We start from the raw sequence: 25,206 nt of genomic DNA, 5'->3' as shown, positions 1-25,206 counted from the left end.
CGACCCTCGCAGGCCACGTATGAATTTGACGGATTTAAGATAGTGCATAATAGAGCTAATCTTTCTTGAGGAGATAAGATTCTATAAACTTGGAGATGCTGCATCTTTATGGGCTGCTGAATTAAATATTAAAGCACTGCATACATCTGATAAAGTAGAGTGTTCTGCTTTAGAAAGCTGCATCGACAAGAAAACATCTTTCTGAAGCAAAGTTTCTCATTTCAATAGACTCAGCTTCACAGCACTCTTACACAGTGTTTTACATTTATAAAGTGGCTGGCAGTGGAGATCGGAAAAAATGGAAGCTATTTCCACCAAGCCACACAGCGGAAAAGGCAAGTGCTACTATAGTGTTTGGAAATTTGCTAAAAAAATAAAAAAAAAATTACGGGTAAAAACATTGCGGCATACTTTGCCCCCGTTATTACCTGCAGATGGGAATAGGTAGAGGCCCCTACAGCTGTATATTTGACTATGCATGTCATTTTCTCTCTGACCAAATTAGGCGCCTGTGAAGGCCTAAATTTAAAATGACTAAATCAGGGGCAGCTCAAGACAAGGTATGAGAGGGCACTCCCTCTCTCCCCGCACAGGGTCAAATCATGAAGCGGGACAAATGGGGGAGGGGAGTCTCTTTGTAGCCTGGCCCTTTCAGGAAGGAGGAAAGCAGCGGTCAGAGTTCCCAGAAGAGTGGCAGATAGAAACATTATTGCTGACGCTCTAAGAACATTGCCCATAATTCATTTAGTCATATTGCAGATTTTTTTTAAAGAATTTTATTTATTTTATCGTATTTTCTAATATTGATTTGTATTTTATGACATGTTGAAATATTTTAACTATTTTAATGTCTAATGTGCTTAGTTTTACTTAACTGTTTATTTTAGGTCTTACTATAAACCGATGTGATACATATTTTGAAGGTCGGTATATAAAAACAAATAAAATAAGAAGCTGGCAGCCCTGCACACTCCCAGGATCCTGAAGACGTGCATTTTGTCTGGGAGAAGGCAAGCGGTGTACTTTATTCTCACCGAGGGACTGTATCAGGTCCTCCAGCTCCTTACCAAAAGAGCAGTTTGCCCTTAAAGGGCAGAGATCCCAGCTGGAACTTGGAAGAGACATCTGCCGCCCATTTTTGCAACCATAACAGACAGCGAGCTGAAACAGTGGAAACAATGGACCTGGCTGAAGCATCGGCACTATAGGCAATGACTGCCTCCAGACGCCCCACCTGGAGAGATTCCTCCTCCGATAATGCCTCGTTGGCTAGCAACTGCTGGACCCAGCAAAGGTCTGCCCGCAAGGCAAAATTGCTACACATAGCCAAGTGCTGAGACTTCAAACATTTTCTTGAGCTGAATTTCCAGCTTCCGATCCTGCAAGTCTTTAAGGGCTGTTTCACCGGTAACCGGAAAGGTGGTCTTTTTTTGTGACAGCCAAAACTGCCGAATCCACTTTGGGAAGTCGGAGGAGCTCTAAGGCCTCCTCCGGCAGAGGATAGAGCTTATCCATAGCTTTGGCTACACCTTCAGCCCTAAATCCGGGGTATCCCACTACCGCAAGAGTAAGTCCGAGGCTGAAAAATGAAAAGGAAAGGAGGAAGGCGGCCCCCGCAAGCCCAACACAACCGGGTCCGTAGCCCCCAGCTGAGACTCTTCCTGGGGGGTCTCAATACCCAGTTCTCATAAGATGACAGGGATGAGAGGGCCTAACTCATCCCGAAGAAAGCCTGATGACTTTATGATCATAGCCATCCATCCCACGCGCCCCACGCAGACCTCCTGGCGTGGGGTCCATCTCCCCTTCAACCCCCCTCGGAGGCTGGGAAGGTAAATGCAGATCCTCCAGACCCTCAGATTCCGAAGAAGTAGCAGAGACCTCCTGAGGTGCCTCAAACCTCAGAGGTTTCTGCACCTATGGGCAACCTGTCTCCTCCACGTGCTTCACCTTCTTCGGTGGCCAGGCCGTAAGGTCCGAAAATCCAGAGGCATCTCTGCCCCTCTTCTTGCCTGTCCTTCTGGCTTTGAAAGCTTTGTGCATCAAAAGCACAAAGTCAGAATTAAACGAAGAATCTGAAGAATCCTCAGCATCTCCTGTCGGGACTTTCCCCCAATCATGTGGGCCAAGCCCCCCCCCCCCCCCCCCCGAGTCGCCCCCCTCAGGGGCTATCTTTTGTGGGGATAAGCACGGCGGGAGATTCTCTTCCTCCACTGCTGCATTCGCTGCCACGCTCGCTGCCTTGAGCAAATTCAAGATGGCACCCATTCCCGCGCTCAGCGGAAACGGGCCGAAATTCGGGGCCGGAGGGTTCCGAATGCGCTGGAGACAGTCTGGACCCACATGACGACCCTTGGTAGGGTTGCGGAGGCTCGAGGCACAAAGTCCTTCTTTGGACAGCCGGGCGCGCGAGGCGCCACAAGTCTTACACGCGGTTCTCCTCGGCATGGCCGAATACTCACACCCCAACTTCCCTTCAGCACCTCCCGACAATGGCGCAGTGAAAACGGCGAGAGGAAAGCCCAAAGAGATTGGAGGAAAAGGAGAGCCCAGAAAAAGAAAAGGAAAAAAAATTTTTATTTTTTTTACTTCTTGCCACGGAGCCTCCGGGTCCCGATCCTACTGGGGGGAGTGAGCCAGGCTCCCCGGTATCACCCCCAGCAGTACAGTGAGTAGCTGGAAATAGGGTTCTCAACCCTGAACATCAGCGGCCTCGAAAACCAGCGAGGATGGGTCCCCTCAGGACCTAGCAGCCCTCTGGGAGGTGAAAGACTGTCTCCTGATTCGTTGTTTGTTTTTTTTAAACACTGAAAATCAAATACTGCAGAAAAACTATCTATGCTAGCCCTAATCCTAAACCAACACTAATTCACTTCACAGACTGTAGGTTTTGCATCCGCCATCTGCTGGAGACAGAGTAATACTGACGGACTGTAGGTGGCATCTTGGTATTTATGGCAGAGGCCATCAACATTTCTCTGTCTCCATCTGCTGGAGGGGAGGCAAAACCCAGGAGTCTGAATTGATCCGGGTACGGACAGGGAACATATATTCCCTTTACCTCACTCACACGTCTCTCCCCTTCTATTTTGGCTGTGGGCGGGATGTCAGCAGGCAGCCAAGGCCTCTCTTCTTTGGCCGGCGGCAACAGTTAGGCCCCTTTTAGTTCTTCAGCCCGCGAGTACATCTTTTCACTACCGCAGGGCTCTTCCTCCCACCCATGGGGGAGTTAGGAAGTCCATGGGGGTGACATTCTGCTGCGCTGCTGCAAAGCTCTTCTGCCAGCAGGGATTCCCGCAGCATGCATGTTCTTACATATACATTTGGAATATGGGTGAGGCGGCTGTGGCAGAAGAGTTTTAGGGGTACTTTTTGCTGCTCCAAAAAGCGGCAGCCTCACCCTAGCTTCATTATAGAACCAACCCTGGCCTAAATCTAGTGAAATTGGACTATTATATTTAGCCACACTGTGGGGAGCAATTTTCCTGTCACCCTCCCCCTATTTAACAAATATGCACTTTTATTCAAAGCTATTAGTGCTTGGTGTTTAGCAGGAGTATTTACTCAGCTATAATTGTTTTCTTGGTTTGTATACTCCGTGTATTTGTGTTACATGAAATGATTTAATAGTGTCAGACTAGCAGTTTTGCTAAATACAAATTAGAGCCGAAAGCTGTGACATCACTTCAAAGGAAACAAGGGTTAGCATAACTTAACAATTTGTTTTGTTCTTCTTTATCTGTAGCTTTCATTATTTCATTTTTGTAACACCTACCCCTATTAATCTACTGCATACCACAGACTGCTAAAAGCAATATCATACAGAAACATATGGCAGAGAGCAAAGAGCCTCATAAAACACAGAGTCGAAGTAGAGCAGTGACACTCAAACCCACCCTTGGACCCTCCCCTAGCTAGTTGGGTTTTCATGATTTTTCCTAATGAATATGCATGAGAAATATTTACACACACTCAAGTGTACTCATTCAGGGATATGTTGAAAACCCAGCTGGCTGGCAGGGGGGCAGAGGAGCGGTTTGAACATCAGTAAACTGGAGGACGAAACCAGGATAGTAGAGTACAGCTAAGGCTGAAAGTGGCATAGATTAAAGCACTGTGAAGAAGACAGATTTCTAAGACTCAGCAATCAAAATTGTTGTACGTCATCAGCTGGTGCTGCTGGATTAACATTTTCTTAAATTATTTATCATAGTGAACCTAACCTTCATAAAGTGTGATAACGATACAAAAGTCAAAACCAGCAAGTGACACGTTTGGGTTATTTTAACAAGAAGAACTTGAAATAGATGCATAGAAGATGATATACATTTAAAATTTGCAGTGCCAAAGCTACATATGATACAGTATTTGTGAAACTGTTAATTCTATTAGCTTAGTTCATAGTTATTCCCATACAGAGAAGCTGCACCTAGTTGGAATATTTCTCCATGGAAACGGATTTACTTACAGTACTTTGTATTTTGCTATTGAAAAATCTGCTTCTATTTTCAGAGGAAGCTCCTTACAGAAAGCATAAACTCCAAAAATAATTAGCCAGCCCTCTGGTGTATCAGGCAGTGAAAATATTGTGCGCTATTTGTAGCTAACTCCTAGCACAAATGAATGCTTTGCTTTGGGTAGGTCTTTGACAAGTCAAGATCCTGGGTTCAGTGTTCCAGACCACTGAGCTTCATGCCTTCTCCTTGAGAAGATTTCATTTTGGTGAGAGTGTAAAGCAGTGCAACTGACAGCAGAGTATTAATCATGGAAGAGCAAAGAAAATTCCAGAAGACAGCTAACACAGGAAGCTGCGATACCTAATTATACTCTTGGTAGTGCTATGATCAATACCAATACTGGCAAAAAGTGCCACATGCGCTTTAATACATTTTTACAGTAATGAAATTAGGAAAGAAAAGAAATGCATTCCTAACCATACAGCATCTAACTCTGCAACTGGTGGCATGATCATCATCCTACTAAATCAAAATCTTTTAGACGTTTGTGACTTTTGTGGAGTTTTATATGTTAATGATCTTCAGAAAATTTGGATTTTTCCCATTTTGAGAGATGAAAGTACCAGTTCTGATTAAAAGTCCAAAAAATTGCTCAAGAACGTATTACCCATCAGTGCTATTCCATTCACAATATATCTTTTGTGAATGAGATGTCTGTAGAAGGCAAGAAGTTACAGGTACTAAGCCCTTATTTAGAGACACATAGAATGTGAGAGCAGTAAAGCAAGTTTGCTTACTAAAAATGCTTTTCTCTGTAGACAGCAGGATGGCACCAAATGTAAAAGCTCTACCAGCTGAGAGGAGTCCATGTGTGGGAATTTCTGTGGGGGTGTTGCCTTGTGAGCACCCTCTGTCAATTTTAGAGCTAATTCTAGCTAGGTAGTTGACTCTCCAGGTAGGTGGTTAACATGGGTAATTCATCCTGCTGTCTAGTGGAAGCAAGGTTTATGTAAGCAAACTTGCTTTCTCTGAATTAGCCATAACACGTGGGGAGTCTCAGCCTGAAGGTTGCAGCAGAGCGTTTACTGAATAAGCAACCTGGACCCTACTGTGGAGAGTAGATTACTGGGTGAACAAGCTTGTTTGAATTTCCGGTCATTCTTTGAGAGACTGCCCAGACAGTAATGGGATGCAAAGATGTGTACTGACTGCCCATGTTGCACCTTTGCAGATGTCTTCAAGAGGTATGGCTCACAGATAAGCCACTGATCTTGATGGTGTCTGTAATTTGTATTCCTGCTGGCATATAGCAGTGCACGATGCAATTTGCTAGCCAGTTGGCCACTGCTCTGCCAGTCTGTTGTGGTCGTAAGAGATGAATAGTTATGAAGCCTGATGATGTGGCACAGTCTTTTTTTTTTTTCAGTAAGCTAAGGCTCTTTTACAGTCTGAGGTATGAATGGCTCTCTTATATATGGTCTTAGAAAGAAAATAGGCAATACAATTGCTTAATTGATTTGGAAAGCTGATACTTTTGGTAGAAACAGCAGGTGAGTGCCCAGTACCACCCTATTGAGAAATTGCACATAAGGTGGATAATGAACTAAAGTCTGAAGCTCACCGACTTGGCTGATGTTACTGCTACAAGGAAGATTAGCTTCTCTCAAGTTTCTAACATGGGAAGTAACTCCAATGGTTCAAGGCGGCTTCATCAGTTGTGCTGAATTTTACATTTAACTCCATGGAACAGGTTGTTTTGCAACTAGTGGTTTAGTATGTCATAAGCTTTTCATTAAATTGGAAATTAACAGATGAGCGGAGATGGGCTTACCCTTGATTTGAGCATGGTAAGCTGCTATGGCACCGAGATGTACTCTTACTGATGAGGAACTAGGTCCTGAAGTAGAAAGAGAAAGCAAATAGCTCAGAAACTCTTTGGGCTTGCATGCAAACTATCCAAGTATTGTGTTGACACCTTTTTGATTTAAACCTTTAGGCTCTTCTAGTTGATGATTTTCTGGCAGATACTATCATGTCCTCAGCCTCCTTGGCAAGGACAACTTGGCGATCACTGAGCTCTCGACATCCAAGCTGCCAAGATGAGGGAGGGAAGGTCTGGATGAAATCGATATCCCTCTTCTTCAGTTAATAAGGATGGATCTGAGCTGAAAGAGATCAGAGGACTGCTGGACAACTATACTAGAAACACAAACCAAACTTGTAGAGGTGATGCTAGAGCTATGAGGATAAGATGGACACTTTCTGCACCATTCTGGCTATCAGTGGAATTTGTAGGAAGTTTTATATGAGCCCTGCATTCCAAATTGAACAGAAAAGCGTTTAGAGTGGATCCAGTTCACTGGAAAGAATTGAACAACATTATTTTCTAGCTTTCTGTTTTTGCTATGATGCAAATAGGTTGATTGGTGGAAGTCCCCATAGACTGAATAGTTTGTCAGCCACTGCCTGTTGCAGAAACGATTTGTGTGGTTGAAAACCTCTGTTGAGGCAATCTGCTAACATGTAGAAGATCCCTACAACTTCATGTCGCATGCCCATTCCTATCCCTTTATGTTTTCTGGGCGAAGAGTCCACGATCCTTATGCCCCCTTGCTTGTTCACATAGAACATGGCTACTTGGTTGTCAGTTTGAATGCAAATGCTTTTGCCCTGGAGAAAACAAGTGAAAGTTGTTAGAGCCTATCTGATTGCTTTCAATTCTAGGAGGTTGATTTAAAACTTGTCTTTCTATGAATGACCAAGTCTCTTTAGTTAAACAGGGGCCCATGTGGTGAGGAAGTAAACTAAGAAGTACTTCTTCCTGAAGCATGAAGGGGTCTAGCCATCAATGCAATTCCTGTTTCACTTCTTCTGAAACCTCTACTTTGGTTGTTAGATGTTGTGTAAGCTGGTTCCAAGGGGAATGAAGGCTCCACTGCAGGGGTTTTATGTGAAGGCAGGTTAGTGATATTACTTGAATTGCTGCTGTCATATAGCCCAGAACAACCAAACACCTCCCTGGCTGCTGACTAATCTGTGTTCAACAGTCTGTATGTAAGGGATCTGCGAGTGTTTGTCCAATCTGTCAGAAGGAAAGCTCTCTCTTGTAGAGAGAGTCTATTCAAGCTCCAATTAATTTGATTTTCTAGGAGGAAAATAGAGTAGATTTCTCAAAATTCACCAGGAGCCCTAATGACTGTAGCGGTTGAATTGATTTCTTCAGGGAGGTGGCTGAGTTATAACCAACTATTTACATTTATCAAAAACGGAGATCATGATTCTTAATAGAACACAGCAAATCCATCTGCCTGCCCCAGTTCCATTTCAAGACCATATAATTCCATTTGTCCAAGCAGCATGTAACCTAGGCGTGACCTTTGTCTCTCAGCTCTATTTTAAAGCCTCACATAAGAGAGTGATAGAGGATACTTACTAGAAATTGAGTTATGCACAAACTGAAGCCATAGCTGCAGCCTAGTCACTTCACAACAATTCTCTGATCCCTGGTGCTCTCACAGCTTGACTATTACAGCTCCATATCCTTGGGCTTACACATATTTTCAATAAAAAGAAAAAATATGAAGCATTTACAGAAAAATGAGAGAGAGAGAGAGAGACACACATCAGTGGCTGGTGCTTGGACGAGAAAAGGCTGAGGGGGCTCCTGATGTGACCCCTGTTCAGGAATTCCTGCAAAAGCTCTAGCAGCTAAGAGAGGGGGTTTGTTTAGGGCTGCCAGATGGCAGTGCCCACGTCATGGCTAATTCAGCCCTGCTTCTTGATGGAGAGAGACCAGATAATCCATTTAGTGTGCCCAGGCTTATCTACTTTACTAAAGATATTTGTACGGAAACAGCATTCTCTTACTAAATCTAATCTGCAGCATTACTTGCTGCAATTTCTGGAGGATTTGGTTTAGAAAAACAAAATCTAAAGCATTTGTCACTATTTGGAGTTTCATGTTCTTAACCAACTAAAGATATCTGCTCTAAAGGATTGACTATGGCTTGTAGATGAAGGTAGCTCTGGTGTCTGAGTCAGTCAATATCAGGCTCCATTTATTGAGCGCAGGTTGATCCCGTCCCCAATGCATGCATAGACATGTGGCTCTAATCTCCTTATACAAATCAATGAGAAAAAAAAATTAGAACTAAAACTCCATGCAAGCCATGGGGTGAACCCAGGATTGGATCAAACTACTCCAAAAATGGAGCTGGATGCTAATTCCAGTTACAAAGGGCTAACAACTGTAACTGGATAATAGAAAATTAACCTGCTTATAAAACCCACTGAGATCTTAGAATAAGAATGGTTAAAGGAATAACACATTATTTTCTTCATCTGTGATTTAAGTCTGAAATATACTACAATGTTTCTAAATTACTGGATATTCACATTTCTCTATAAATCTTTTGTAAATGCAACAGTCAAAACGGCAAAGACCCTTACCAACGTTGCCCATTCGCAGATGAAGCCTGCCTTTTACAACAGTGTGTACGCCAATGGGTTTCACTGTGCCTTGTCTAGTCATGTCTCCACTCATTACCATCAAGTCCTGCTCGTATTCTGTCGTGATGATCTCCAGTTCATGAGACACCTGCACTGCTTTCCTCCCTTGCCGAAGTAAATGCTAAAAAAAGGAGAAATGCACAGAAGGAGAACGAATTGAGGCATTTCAATATATTTTCAAAGGGGGACCAAAAGGGTAGGAAGAGCTGGGATTCAAAGCGAGCATATATAAAGTTCAAGTATAAATATAATTTCAGTAGGGTATTTGCTAAATTCTTGAGTGCTTAAAATAGCCTATGTTTTCCACACCACCTCCTCCCTCCCTCACACACACACACAGAGAAAGAGACTTGTAACACTAACTGTATAAATATACAACAGGTGCAGCTCTGAATATTTATGAATAGAGATGGCAAGTGTCAGAGTTAATAAAATACAAATCCTGCCTTGCCTAAGGTTACAGAATGTTGAATATTGCCTCAAGGTTGCCATGCACCCCTCTCTTTCTTCGGAAGGTCTTTGAATGATCCCATGGTGTGGACTGCTGCATAGATTACACAACGGGCAAGGCATTGATAGCCTAAAAGGTTAGGACATTTGCAGCAAAGAACAAACATTATTACCCTACTCTTTATGCCGAGAATAGTCTTTTGGGATAATTCTAGGATGCTGGATCTTGGCCAATTTCCTTGTCATTGCAAATTTGATAATCAGGCAATACTCCAGTGACAGTGCTTCTAATGATCAATGGAAACTGCTTAAGGGGACACCCATACAGAGAGAATAGCAACCCTGAGCGATGCAAATATCAATGCTGTCTTAGACACTGAGCTGTTTCAAGGTATTATACAATTCCTTACTGGAGACAACCTCTTTGATAATGAAGAAAATGGAAATCTGTCACAGAGTATAGCTCCCAGGGATATAAATCATCAAGACAGTGTGGGCAAGATGTATTAAGCATTTTCCCCATAGGTGCAGAATGGGAAAATCCATTTAATACATCTGGCTGTATACCTATATGACTATAAATGTGGTGAATGTTAATTTTTCTCAACCCAACTCTAAGGTTATATAGCTTTTTATTTAAACAGATATATTTGTTCCATCTTTTGCTTTCATCTTGGCAGGACAATAAGCCGTTTCTTTATTTTGCCACAATAGATGTCCTTTAAAAGAGCAATCAGGAGTTGGGGAAAATGACAGAGCTTTGAGACGTTCTCAGCCATTTAATTTCAAAATAGAATAAAACCTGCAATCTCCATCACACTGTGTAAGTGTATTCATGTGATCTGCTCAAAATGAGGGTTTCTGCATGTTCAGAACCTAAACAGAGATTGTCCTTTTGCGCCTTCAGACAATAAGACATTGACAAGAGAGTCCATCATGCCTACAATATGTCTGATCTCCCTTCTGCCCTTCAGATTTCCTTAATTCAACACAGTATTTTCTGTAGCTTAGAAATTTTATAATATATTAAGGGGAGAGTGAATCTTAAAGACAGTTATTTATGAAGGCTTGTGATAGTATCACAAACAGCTGTCTTCTTTAATAATGATTCTTTGAAATCCAGTCTTGTGTCTCCTTTAGACAGTGAAGTTACAGCAGAAACGTAACACTCTGTAGATTCTAGGAAGTCCCCTGGTGTCCAGATTAAAAAATATATATATATTTCTAAGCTCCTAACCGATCTTGTAAACAATTGTAGTGAGCAGGGTCAACAAATGGTATAAGTTTCCATGTTGTAATGTACTCGTACCTTCATCTCAACGGCAGCAGAACCAATAAGAAGCAAGGAATCGCCATCCCAGACGTCAATTTGGAGTGTTTGAATAGCTAAATAACGAATAAACCAGCGCTTCTCTCCTGGCTTTAGGAATGAAGGGTCCAACATATACGTCAGTTGGTACCCTGGAGATCCTGCAGAGAGGAAAGTGTAGGCAGAGTGCTGGATACTGTTACTAGAACATAACTAATCACTTTACTCGAGAGAAAAGGTGACACTGTATGTCAGACTGGTCTTTTTGTAGCTGCTTCTGCTGCTCTAATTGGAACAGAAGCGACAGATATGCCAAACATCTGTAGTACAGTGCATTTAGAAAAGACTTTTCAGTGGCTTTAGAATAAAAGCTCTCACTGAATTATACCAAATTTTGTGTGGCACATTTCTTTGCTATGTTGGGAATAAAATGATTATTATGTAGGGGATGTTTATCAGGTGGCATACGGGGCAAATCTTGAACAAACCAACCATCTACCTTTAAAATGCTAAAAAAAGAAAGATCACTTTAAATTGTATTTATTCATTCGACACAGAACACTGCTTTTCTTCTTTCTTTCTTTATAGTATCTGAAAAAGAGCTGAAATGAATCATGAGAAATCATCATCTTGCTTTGTACTGTCCCATTTTTTTGTGATCTGATTACAAATATTGTGCTGATGCATAGTTGGAAGCTGGAAGACTTCAGCCGACAATCACAATAATGTTCCTATGTAGAGTTCATGACAAACTAAATCACTGCCTCACTTTTCTATTGCTAGGGTTGATTACCACCACTGCAAAGCTGGATAAATTAGCTCCTGGTTGCATCCGCTATGTAAGAAAAGCGCCCCAATGCTATGTGGTTTGCATTGGGACATAGCAGAGCTTTTCAGTTTATAAGAGGACTTTAAAATCTCTACCCATCATTACAGTTTCTGCTAACAAAATTAGGTAAGTTCAAATGTTAAATTAAGGAGCTCCTGTCCCTCCAGCTAACAGGGCTCAAGGACTCACCAGGGGGATGCTGGGGCCCCATTCTGACCCAAATCTCCTGGGTTCTTTTCCTAAAAAGGGGGAACCAAGTCTTTCAAGATCCTTGGGCGTCCTGCAGACGTTTCTCTGCTTTTACAGTAAAACAGGCAGTACAAAGGAGCTGCTGTTCCAAAATAAACCCTTACACGGAATACTCGATTCCAGACAGGAAATCACAAAAGGGTACACTTTGGAATACAGAAAGTAAAATTCCAGCAGAAAATGACAAATAGTCCTTGGCAAATCTTCACTCTTCCCAAAGGACCTCCCTGGCCCCTTCCCCAGTGGTATCTGCAAACTGGTTTCAGATGCCTTCCCAGTAGAAAGCGGTGTTCCGACCTCCAAGGCCGATGCTGTCAGAGCCACGCTGGGAGCAGATGAGACACTGATGTACTTCCAGCTGGGGATCTGGAGGGGAGCTTGGTGATTTCCCAGATTATTGTGGCGGGGGGGAAGGGATTGATGCGCAACAGTCACTTCCATTTTTGGTGGGCCAGGGAGAGTGAGATGGGATGAGTTGCTCACCTGCACTCATTTTGGATTTTTTTAAACTGTTGCATCCAGTTAACCAGCCATGTGGAACACAGCCCATTAAGGGTACAATTATCCAGGTTCATGTACTCATATATAACTTTTACACCTAACAGGTTAGGTTTAAAGTTATCCGGCAGGTAGGTGCAGTAGGATGTTTATCTTGTTCAAAGCCCAGGACAAGTTATCTGGCTAACTTTAGCTGAACAACTTGTCTGCTCGCTGGCTTGCCCAATATGGATCTCAGGATTTCTCCACTATAACTTTCATGTAACTGTACAGTTGGGATTTTTTTTTTTTTAATTTCAGGAGAAAAAATTGATCATGTGAGACTCAAGCTGTCCAGGCCAAGGTATCCTTTAAAAATGGATACAAGGTCATATGCTGAGTAAGCGTAGGAGAGAAGTTGAAATAAATATTGCTTGCCTTGGTTTATCAGAAAAATGGCGGTAAGACTTGAACCCAATCAAGCCCCACTGTGACCAGTCCTCATCCTAAAATTAACATGTTTGACACTTCCTGCATCCGGTTTCTCTGAAACACTTGATCAGCACTCACTGAGTTTTCTGTTTCTTTTGCCTTGAATAGATCTTTTGATGTCTAAAGGTTTCTAAATATCAATTCATTTTCAAATCAATAACTGATCCAGTGCAGGTCTGCTCAGTACAACAGGTTTCTATGGTTAGCTTAAAGGAGACTGCATCAGGGTTTTTACAGACCTCTTGAAATGCTGCTGCAATTCAAGGACCTGTACAAACAACTGTAGGATACAGCTGTCTTATGAACAATGCTTATGGAAGATTTCTGCAGAGAAGCAGAACCTTCCCACAGAAATATGCTTAGGCTTGACCATGCAGCACAGAAAGGAAATGCAGGAACCCATTAAATGAAATGTCATATACTTGTCTTTTGATGTAATTGCTAGAAATGCTCATAAAAACCTCAGCAAGTCTTTTGTGGATGTCGTTTCTGTTAGTGCTACTTGGAGAAATGGGTGGGAGCATGGGCTGAGTAAGGTAACGAGGTTTAACGTCTTAGTTTTGTGATCACTGCTGTCTTCTCCAATTCTAAATATAATCGGAGACTATAGAAGCAAAGTCACTAGTCGGGTGTCAAATTCCTGAGCCAGTCAGTGCAGTTCACGGATTTGGGCCTGGCACATGTCATAACTGAATTTACTTACCCTGATTAATGGACCCATCCTTGTTAATCTGCATTAAGACATGAGATAAATCCGAGTTTGCCAAGCCAGTTTGGTCCATGTTTATCAGCTGCAGGCGAGGGGTTGTTATGGGTGGAAAACGATAAAACTGGAAAGTGAAGTAAATTGTTCGTGGCCATTTTTCTGGCATGGTTTCCACAGAAGTCCTAAAACACCAACAACAAAACAAGTACCTGTTGTGTATTTGTTTTTTTTTTTGTTTTGTTTTTTTTTGGCAGGGGGAGAGGAGTTTAACACACCAAATATTGACTTTTATTCAAAACAAGATCTAACCATAATAAAGAGGAAAGTTGCATAGCTGGTATGCAAATTGAGTGCTGCCCCTTTCCCTCCCTGTACTCTCTGCTCTGCCCTGCCCCACTTGCTCTTTATGGGAATTGAGCTCCACCCCCTTTTCCTCTACCACTCAGCTCCGCCCCTCTCTACCACCATATATAGAAGTTGAGCTCTGCCCCTCTCTCTCTCTTTGGGTGTATTTTCCAGCTCTGCCCTGCTCTCTCTGGCTGAAAATCCATTCTCTAACACCACGTAGTACACTTGAGCTTAGCGTGCACTCTCTACTACCACTCATCTCTGTTACGCACATCCTATACCTCACAGTATTTCCCTGACCTTGGATGGGCTTTTATTACTAGTAATTTATAAACTACTACAAAATTCTTCTTTTAACAGTTTCTGGACTAAGATGGTGAAGCATTCACAGTATCATCTGCTGAAAAGCTATAGATGGCCCATGGAGAGGCTCAGGCTCCCTGCAGGGCTTGTAATGCAAACTCACTGGTCTCCAAGGAGGCGTTACTGGATTCCTGTGACCAGCTAAATCGTAGAATTCCAGAGCCATTTCTTTTGACGCTACCCACACACGCAATAAAGAACTAAAGCGCCATTGGTCGCCAAGAGACTAACATATCGTGATTGTTATGGCAAAAGACACTTCAGACCCTATACCAGCAATGCAAGTCACTGCACTTTTCTAGCCACAACCTAATGAAATGCACCTCCATTAGTGTCTGACAGTATAACACACGAACAGGCTTTAGAAAGCCTGTTTTAAAAATACAACTTTTTCCGGTCTGAATCCCAAATCTCTAGCCCTTGGCCCTGGCTAGAAAAGATTAGTCTTTGCTTAGAAGCTGACCCCTTTCCGAGCTTCATGATTTCTAATCAGTCAGATACTGTCAGCTCTTGCCTGCACGATTTCTGCCAGCCAGATTTGCCAGCCTATATAACAGTACAGTTAGTGAATGTATCACGTTTAAAGGGCAATTTACAACGCTCTTTACCGAGGCTGAGCACGCCCCATCTTCGAGCGGCTAAAAAGTACACACAGCATTCACAGCGCATTACAAAGGGATGTTGGGTTGCACACTTAGATTTGGGGGGAGTAAAACAGCACCAGTACTTGGCATTTTCAAATATGCGGGAGCTGTTCTACCCCTTCTTGGTCGCTCACGCAAAGCATGCGGGTGCTTTTATGTGCCCAATTTGCGGGCTGTTCTACACATACGTTACACCAGAGCTCAATTCTTGAAGTGAACATCTGCAAATAAGTTTGCTTTGAAAACAACTCCACACAAAGGGAACTGAGGGCACATGCTTTTTTTTTTTTTCCAAAAGCATGTGTGTAACCACAAACCCTGGTCTGACCCCCCCAGCCTTCTTAGTACACCTTTCCACTATGTGCTTAAAGTTACATGGTGCAGGTGCATAATTTTATGTCCCCTATAGGCAGGGGGGGGGGTGGTGCTCTCCCTATGTTAATACTGGTTACATAAAATACTGCAATCAAATTAAAAATATCTTTCTTCTCTTACATTTCTTTCTTCTTTGTCTTTAAGAACATAAGAAATTGCCATGCTGGGTCAGACCAAGGGTCCATCAAGCCCAGCATCCTGTTTCCAACAGAAGCCAAACCAGGCCACAAGAACCTGGCAATTATCCAAACACTAAGAAGATCCCAAGCTACTGATGCAATTAATAGCAGTGGCTATTCCCTAAGTAAACTTGATTAATAGCCATTAATGAACTTCTCCTCCAAGAACTTATCCAAACCTTTTTTGAACCCAGCTACACTAACTGCACTAACCACATCCTCTGGCAACAAATTCCAGAGCTTTATTGTGCATTGAGTGAAAAAGAATTTTCTCCGATTAGTCTTAAATGTGCTACTTGCTAACTTCATGGAATGCCCCCTAGTCCTTCTATTATCCGAAAGTGTAAATAACCGAGTCACATCTACTCATTCAAGACCTCTCATGATCTTAAAGACCTCTATCATATCCCCCCTCAGCCGTCTCTTCTCCAAGCTGAACAGCCCTAACCTCTTCAGCCTTTCCTCATAGGGGAGCTGTTCCATCCCCTTTATCATTTTGGTTGCATATTTTAAGTGTGTGTTGACTTGTTTTATATCCACGCTCTTCAGAAAATGAACTCTGTACCAGACCTTCCTTTTTTTTTTAAACATAAGAAGATCTAGTCAAAGATCAGCCAGGGACAAAAACTCCCTTCACTACAAATAAAGGTAAATTTACTCAGCTGAGCAAAGTATCAGGACCGCAGGGGATGTCTTCCTTCACCTGCTGGAGTCAGAGGAATACTGGAGGATGGCAGGAGGCGCCCTGGGATATGGGAGGTGCTTAGAACTTTGGCCTCTGACTCCGCCTGCTGGAAGGGAGACATAATAACCCTACTGTCTGGACTGATCCTGGTACATACAGGGAACTCAGTTTACAATAATTACCCTTCACCCCAACAGCATCTTATGACACTCAAACTTCTATGGCATGACCCATCCTGTACTGAGTCGAGAGGAAGAAGAAAAAATGTATTTGCAAGCACAGAGAGATATTTTTCTTTATCTTCGATTCCTTCCCAACTTACTTTAGGCCATGTCTCATTACAGCAGTAGTCCTCAGCCAAGGGCAGTACACCAGGGCCCTTTCCGGAACCCTAAATCCAGCCGCTGGGCGTAATTCCCTCCCCACCAGCGACTGAAAATGCAGCTTCCACAATTATTCCCAGCTCCAGCGGACCCGGAGGTGCTGAAGACCCGAGCCAGAAACTGATCCCAGGTCCTTCTGTATAGCAGCGCACACCAATGCTACTGAGCCAGAGGACTGGCCCCTCTCATATTTCTATTTACTTTTTTTTTTTATAAATAGTGAAAGGGTTTTCATCCATAAGAAGCTCTCTTACTAAAACTCTCTCGCCCTTCATACATAAAACACCTCTCACAGATTAACTTAATTATTATGACGATAGACGTATTTAGCAATTAGACCCTGGACTTCTACCTGGTAAAGGCAAGAAACTGTAGAAGAATTTCATTGCACTGCAGGTAATCCGCCTCTTCCCTCTGAGAACTAAAATTCACGGGGTCAGAAGGGTCAACCACTTCAGCCAGTTCACTGTCGCAGTCCAGGATTTCGGGAAAGCCAGCAGAGTGGAGCTGGGCCAAGCATGCACGAGTGAGGACAGAGGTAGTGCTGAAAGAAAGGCATACGTGATTTTTTTCGAGCCAGTTTCTTTGAAAAGTCATCTCCATCTTTTAATATCTTCCAGACTCTTTCATAAAAAATGATACGCTCCAAATGAAAGAAGAAAGGTTAGCACAAAGTTTTCCACCACAAATATCAGCAAACGACGGGACGACAACAGCAGGCTGTGTGATCTGATGGCTTTTAAATCAACTAGTAAAACACTACATCTCATCTCGCCTGATAAGACATCAGCATTCAAATGGGTATTCACCTATTAACTTTCACAGTGGCTAGGCAAAATGACTTTTTTTTTTTGTAAGGCTGCTGAAGCAGAAAACTCACTGCCCATCTGCTGAAAGGTCTGGAAAGTTATGGCGTAAGCTCAAAATCCTGGAAACACATCTTTAAAGTGATTAATTTTCTCTGACTCTTTGACATAAACTTCTAGCTAATGGATAGAAATGATTAACTGAAAGGTGGGAATGTAGCTTATCTTTTGTGAGAGTTTACTGATGCCCATTGAACACAGCTGACTTGTCAGTATTCTGGTTTCACAATCCAAGAAGATCAAGGAGGCAGGATACTCATTAATGTCCTTGAAATAAATATGAATTGCTCTCGGGGGAGCGGGCCAATCGGACAAATGCAGCTGAATGAAAACTCTAGGGCTGCAAAGTGTAGTTTCAAAATGCCGGGTCAGTCCTGCTGGGCAAAGTGATGCAGTTTGTAAAACTACTTCCCTGTGCCATCCCCCACCCCAAAAAGTAGAAGATAGTAAGATTTCTACCCACAGGTACAGAATGGAAGGTAGCCCTTGATATTAAACACACAACCCCATTAAGTGTTCCTTTTCATAAAGGTCAAGTACCTGAATGTAATCCACTGTGAAATGCCAAAAAGCTGAATATAAACCAAATAAATAAAATCTAGCTGTCCCACGACTATGAAAACCTATTCAGAAGTGTGATGCAAGATGTAAATGCAATGGGGTCCATATTCAGCCACTGAGCAGCTAGATAAGATAGCCGCATATACTTATCCGGCTAACTTAACCGGCATGTTCAGCAGCGCAGCCAGAGTTAGCCGGTTAGGTTCACGCCACTCCTCACCATAATGCCTACCGCCAACTCCAGGAACGCCCCGACATAGCCGGCTAAATTCTAGCTGGATAAGCTGCTGGCTATCGCGGCTAGAACATTTAGACGGATAAATGGCTTTTGAACAGCTACCCCCCATGTGATTACTTAAAGGGGAGTGGGGCAGAGGAGGTCTCTATTCCCCCACTCATCATGTGCCACGTACAGCTCAGATTCCAATTAGAAGGGAAAAGGCAGGTATGGAGACTTTCTAACAGGCGTACTCCATTCTCACTAGTTGGAGTAAATCAGAGGGATCGATTTCTCATTGGTCTTATATGAACATCTTGGGCAAGGCAATCCTTCCTCAAGCAGAAGAGGAGGAGGAGAAAGTACGGTATATTCACACTAGTGCATTAAATGATGGCCTGCCCAGTTTCCCAACTGTTGTTTTATTTCCCCCTCTGCTTCTCTATCACCTTGGGTAGATGAGAACCAGAGAGGAAGACAAATGAAAGACCAGATGGACAATTGGGAGTCAATTTTCAAAGACTTTAGGCTCCTCAAGTTTGGATTTAGGATTCTAATTTGGCCCTTTTGAAAATGTACTAATGCTGAGTTCTTAAATATGGGCTCCTAGTTTCATTAGACCCCTAAATTTAGGGGCCTAAAACGTGGGTGGCTACAGGGGCGGAGTTAGGGCAGGGAAACAAAGTTAGGGGCTTAGCACTGATTTTCAGAACTAGGTACCTAATTTAGGACCCTAAATCTAGACAAATAAATAGCAGGCCTACATTTAGAAGTCTAACTTATAGGCTCCTAAATTTATGTGAATATTCAGCTGAAAACTTAGGTACCTAATTTAGGAGCACAGCTGTTTTTGAATATTAACCCCTTGAACTTTATCTGCTGTCAATTACTATGAACATACATTCCCCCATTCTCAGAATTTCAGAACATAAATGCTCACTATATCTCTCTATCTATCTAGATATATATATATAACAGAACCAGAAAGGAAGACAAATGAAAGACCAGATGGACAAGTGGGAGTCAATTTTCAAAGACTATATATATATATATAAAACACAAAATTGCCCTCTGTATGCTTTAAGTTTTATTGTGCAGTTGTGTTTCTTCTTTAAGACTGTTTCTCTAGCTCCTTGTCAATGCAAGAAACATGATGTAAAGTTTAAGGCAACACTTCGCTCAATCTAGAATCATGTTGTCAGCCGGATGGGAAAACGCTAGATAGATATCTATATCTAGATATCTATCTATATATTGCGTTTTCCCATCCAGCTGACAACGCAATATATATCTATATCTATATATATATAGCGCGTTTTCCCATCCAGCTGACAACATGATTCTAGATTGAGCGAAGTGTTGCCTTAAACTTTACATCATGTTTCTTGCATTGACAAAGAGCTAGAGAAACAGTCTTAAAGAAGAAACACAACTGCACAATAAAACTTAAAGCATACAGAGGGCAATTTTGTGTTTTATAACAAAGCTGAACAAACAGCTCATGAAAAGTAAATCAGAATGATATCATACAAAGCAAACATATACTCATGCTACAGGAATATAGATTCGGTGTACATATACTCATGCTACAGGAATATAGTGTACATATACTCATGTTACAGGAATATAGAAACACAAGGCTCAATAAGCCATCATCCCAATTCAACGAGCCCTCGATCAGAGCAGGTATTTGCCTGGGTGGAGTGCCAGTCTGGACAAATTGCTCTCCACTACATTGCCAACAGTATGAATGCCATTTGACAATGCGCATGCTTTCAGCTGTGATTCTGGGTGGAGGTCTTGGATGGGATAATTAAACATATGCAGATTGTATCTTCAAAAAATGTTACCCGCACAAAAAGCAGGTGCCAAGTCTATGGAACTTTGCACCCAAGGCATTCTTCAAAGGGGAAAGTATGCATGGACTTTCTTTCCGAAAATCAGGTACAAGGTCCACGGGTACAAAGGAACTGCAGACTCTGCACCTATCTGAGCAGTTTGAAAGAGATTTTTATGCATTCTAACCAGCCTTTCAAACTTAAATCTCATAAAAATACTACAGATCTAGGGAGGAGGTTTCAGAAGTGGCTCTGCTAAGTATCTGTTAGTCAGGTCTGGGCCAGATCATTAAGGATTTTTCTAATAGGGTCAAAATGGAAGGAAACAGAATGTGTGAATGATTTTACATTATTTCAAAGTCAGGATATAATCTAGATGTAAGCCGGCGTCTACGTTCATGCAAATGCCAGCTCTTTCCCTGCAGCATGTATGACGTGGTTTAGTCTTACCTTCCTGTCTGCGTTCCCATAGCCACAATAGGGGCGTGCACAGGGGAGAAAGCCAGTTCTTGCAGCTGGTCAGCTTGAGAGGATTCTGGGCCCAAACCGTTCTGGCTCAGGTTGACTTCCAGATGAGAGATATTACTAGCATATGGGAGCTCCTATTATACGATGATCAAATTGCAAGGAAAGTGAAAATTTACAAAATGTAAATAAGTAACACTCATTAGTCTTTATGCCAACTGATTTATCAAATGAGACTTCATTAGGCAAGCCCACAAAAGACCCAGGGTTAATCCTTCTTCATTAAACGTTATTTGTCTTATATCCTGTGATGACTGCTTCTTTAGCCGAGAGGATCAGGATTCTGGGAGTCCTGAGTACTTCAACCCGCTCTCCTCCAGATAGTCTAAGGGGCCATTTTCAAACAGCCTTGCTGAATTATTCACACAAAATGCACCAAAACAGACTTGCATACACAAGTCTGCTTTTGAAAACTAACCCCCCCACCAAATTTACCCCCAAGAAATTGCAACTGATGATGTGTGTGTAGCGTGGGAAAAGGTTTTTGAAATTCAGCATGCATAAATGAGCATGTACGTATGCGCAAACCCTTCCCCAACCCGTATCTGCTCGAACTGGGCTATCTTGCATGCCAACAGGGCACAGACGTGCAAGCTTACCTACATATCGGGCAGGCAGTCTGTAAAAAAATTTTTATTTGTCCATGCTTCACTTACTTCGATTGCAATTAGAAGCAATAATAGAATTATTCCTTCTCCATTTATCCCTTTGGAGAGTTTCCTTTTGTGTCTTTAGTCTGAAAAGGTGACTGCAAGGCCATTGCAAGCAGAGTGACTGCTCAGGCCACCAAGTTTAGTGTGTGTGTGGGGGAAGGAAAACCTTGAGAGCCAGGTGAACAGCTCGGATCTCCAGTCGATTGATGTACCAGCGAGACTGAATTGGGGACCAGTTCCCCTGTGTAGACTGTGTCTGGCAGACTGCTCCCCAACCGGAGAGGCTGGTGTCAGTTGTGACAACGATTCACTTTGGGGTTTGGAGGGACACTCCCTTCAAAAGGTGAGCAGGCGAGAGCCACCACTGCAGTTCTGCAACAATAGATTCGGGGAGCGGCAGAAGGGTCCGAAACTGCTCCGAAACCAGTTTCCAGCGGGATAGCAAAGCTTTCTGTAATGGACGCATATGCGCAAAAGCCCATGGGACCAGATCGATAGTGGAGGATATAGAACCCAGGATCTGGAGGTAGTCCCAGGCTGTAGGCAGAGGAAGAGATATCAAGGTTAGCACTTGGTTCCGGAGTTTGAGCGCTCGTGCGTCCGAAAAGAACACCTTGCTGACTCGAGTGTCGAAGCGTGCTCCCAGGAATTATAGGGTCTGAGAGGGCTGGAGTTTGCTCTTGTGGAAGTTGATTATCCAGCCGAGAGAGGTGAGGTAAGTCATGACCTTGCTGACCGCCAGCTTGCAAAAAGACGCCGACTTGGCCCGGATAAGCCAATCGTCTAGGTAAGGATGGACCAGTACGCCGTCCCGACGGAGGGAGGTCGCCACCACCACCATGACCTTGGTGAAAGTTCGCGGAGCTGTGGCAAGGCCGAAGGGGAGCGCTCTAACTGGAAATGTTGATCCAGGATCTCGAATCGGAGGAACCGCTGATGCTCTTGGCGAATTGGAATGTGGAAGTAGGCCTCTGTCAAGTTGAGAGAGGCCAGAAATTCCCCTGAGCGTACCACCGCTATCACCGCCCTTAGTGTTTCCATATGAAAATGAGGAATCTTGAGAGCCCTGTTGACCCATTTGAGATCCAAGATTGGACAAAAGGAGTCTTCCTTTTTTGGAACCACGAAGTAGATGGAATACTGGCCCGACCCTTGTTCTTCCATCGGGACTGGGACTATGGCTCCCAGTTCCGGTAGTCTTTTTAGGGTCTGGACCACAGCCGGCCTCTTTCGAGGGCCGCAGGGGAAGACCAGGTGAAGATCCTGAAGGTCCCGAGCAAAATCTAATGCATAATCTGTCTGCATATGGTCCATAGTCTGTCCAGCCTGTTTTCTGTCAAAACTATTATATCGATTTTAGTATATGTAATACCTATTAATAATGTCAATGTAAAGCCTGTTAAGTTATTGTTAAATGTAAACCGCGGTGATGTATCTCTTTACGTACTGCGGTATATAAAAACCCTTAAATAAATAAATAAAATAAATAAATAGCTTTTTTCGATTACCTCGAGGACCCACTGATCCGTCGTAATCTTGACCCATTCCTCGAGAAACAGAGACAGTCAACCACCTAAGTTTAGAATGGAGGAATGGGCCTTCCTTATTTCATTGTGGAGTGGACTTTGGAGCAGAGTGAAGCTGGCTACTGGTTTGGAAGAGCCGACGGCCTCAAAAGGAATGAGACCAAGGAAAGGCTCTGGACACTTTACCCCTAGTAAAGGAACCGCGAGCCCTGGTACTATATCGACGCTGTCCTCAAAAACGAGTGCGTGAAGGAAAGAAGGACTTTGATTGTTTTGGGCGATCCTTTGGGAGCTTATGAAACTTAGTTTCCCCCAAAGACTTAATAAGCTGCTCAAGGTCCTCTCCAAAAAGCAACTGACCCTTAAAGGGGAGAGTGCCCAGCTGCACCTTAGAAGCGGCATCCGCCGACCAATTTCTCAGCCAGAGAAGACGCCAAGCTGAGACTGCCGAGACCATTGCCCTGGCCCGAAGATCATATAGGGCATCAGCCCCATATGCAATTGCTCCTTCCAGCCTATCCGCCTGCTCCGCCTCTGCAGATGGGAGGTCCTGGGTGCTGAGTAACTGCTATACCCACCTAAGGCTTGCCTGCTGCATGAGACTTCTGAAGATTGTTGCCCGCACACCGAGGGACAAAACGTCAAAGATGCGTTTTAAATAAAATTCCAATTCCAACTTATGGTCCTGAACATCTTAAGGCTGTAGCACCCACCACCGGGACAGTGGCATGCCTGGTAACAGCAAAAACGGAAGAATCCACCTTGGGCATCTTAAGCATATCCAAGCAGTCCTCAGGTAGGGGATAGAGCTTATCCATCGCCCTGCCCACTCTGAGTCCAGCCTCCGGGGACTCCCATTCCCGAAGAAGCATAAGCTTATGCATGGGATGGAAATGTACGCACAGGAGCCCTAAATCCTGCCAGGAGAGGGTCCGTCTAAGGAGGCATAGCAGCCATGACAGTATCCTCCGGAGGAACCTCTATTCCCAATTCTTGCAGAACAAAAGGAATAAGAGGTTCCAGCTCTTCCCTTTGAAAAATGCGGAGTACTCGTGGGTCATCTCCCTCTAAAGGAGGAGCGGAGAACAGAGGGTCAGGATCCGGATCAGAATCAAGAACCAAAGAAGGTTGCGGCTGATTTGGGTGTGGAGGGACCCCGGGGACCACTCTTAACACGAATGGGCTCCTGGCCCTCTGGCTCCCTAGGCTGCAGAGGATAAAACCGCGGGGTCTTAGGTGGAGGTCCAGAAGGGGGATCTTCCTCTTCCTGCAGACTGGCGAGATAGGATTTGTGCATAAGAAGCACAAATTCTGTAGAAAAACCAGGCCTAGGCTTCCCGGGGAGGAGGAAGGGAAGGTCAAGTACCCCATGAGGAGAATGAGGAGGGCTCAAATCCGGAGGGAGATGTAAAGAATCTGGCTCACCTCATCCATGCAGCTCCATCTCATGAAGTGATGACTGATCTAAGATGGCCGCCGTTCCCGCCGTTTTTTGGGTCGGGAACGGTTTGGCTGCATGGCGGGGAGCACGACTACGGGACTCTGAAGTTAAAGGCGCTGAGGAGGGACCCTCTCCGCCGAGTACACAGCCGGAGCACAAGCCTGTTCGGGAGAGCCTTGTGACAGGCTCTGCACAGGCAGTACAATGATTAGAGTGAGGCTCAGCTGAGAAGAACTTTACAATGTAGAATTAAACAGCAGCTGAGCTGTTAGGAGCTGTGCTGAAAAACAGGCAGAGGCAGAGACTGAACTTGCTGCTGGAGCTGACCACGGTGCTGAAATAAAAAGGGCAAGACTTGAAATGAATCAAGTAATACCTCTCTTCTTTCTGCTTTTAACTTTGAAAAAAAAATTTTCTCAGAAAATAAATGCAGAAATGCCAAGCCCAAGTGGTACCGCTAGTGAAGGGGGAGGGACTGGACCACAGTTTCACCCCAAAGGTCACCAGGAATGGAAGTCCAGGCTGAAATAAATTCAAGGGGCACAGCCCCCCTGGACCCCCCACAGAGCGAGGAGACAGAACTGTCTCCTAGTAAAAAGCCAGAAAACTTCAAATAAATATAAAATTAAACACTGGTTAATACTTGCTTGATCCATAAAGAAAAGATAAGGAGATGAGAGGGGGAACCAGGGGTTCAGCTGCCTGCATCTGCTGGGAGACAGACAAATACTGAAGGGAGCAGGGGAGGTTCTGTCCTATTATGGGATGCCTTTTCAGTTCTAGTCTGTCTCCATCTGCTGAGCAGGATGCACAACCCAGAGTCTGGACTGATCCGGGTACATACAGGGAAACACATGCTATATACCATTGTGCAGCTCCACAAGAATGGGCAGGAAGCACATCACTTCACTTATTAACAGATTGGAAATGCATCTTTCCAAATAGTAAAGCAAAGCTAATAATGTATCAGTGTAACACAAATTAACGAACAGGGCCTCATTCCCAAGATACTTTTTGAAGTTTATAGCAAGCAGGCATAAGCAGGTGATAGCTGAAAATGGCTGAAAGCCATTGTGATGTGACTTAATCCTTAAAGTTTCCACTTCCTTCCTCAGTTCTCACAA

General features: G+C 43.6%; 1 protein-coding gene across 3 annotated transcripts in view; it reads right to left on the bottom strand.

Moving 5' to 3' along the window:
* The window catches only part of NPHP4 (nephrocystin 4), a 141,092-nt gene that overhangs the window by 28,501 nt on the left and 87,385 nt on the right, over positions 1 to 25,206 (bottom strand). For all 3 annotated transcript variants that reach the window (XM_029579000.1, XM_029579002.1, XM_029579001.1), the window contains 5 exons: positions 20,388 to 20,539; positions 16,808 to 16,999; positions 13,476 to 13,660; positions 10,726 to 10,886; positions 8,907 to 9,087 (listed from right to left, as the gene is read on the bottom strand). In XM_029579000.1, coding sequence (XP_029434860.1) covers positions 8,907 to 9,087; positions 10,726 to 10,886; positions 13,476 to 13,660; positions 16,808 to 16,999; positions 20,388 to 20,539 — 871 coding nt within the window. The remainder of the gene's footprint in view (positions 1 to 8,906; positions 9,088 to 10,725; positions 10,887 to 13,475; positions 13,661 to 16,807; positions 17,000 to 20,387; positions 20,540 to 25,206) is intronic.

This window comes from Rhinatrema bivittatum, chromosome 15 (assembly GCF_901001135.1).
Source record: "Rhinatrema bivittatum chromosome 15, aRhiBiv1.1, whole genome shotgun sequence".
NCBI lineage: Eukaryota > Metazoa > Chordata > Amphibia > Gymnophiona > Rhinatrematidae > Rhinatrema > Rhinatrema bivittatum.
Note: the sequence above shows the minus strand (reverse complement) of the source record. Positions and strands in the feature narration are given on the sequence as shown.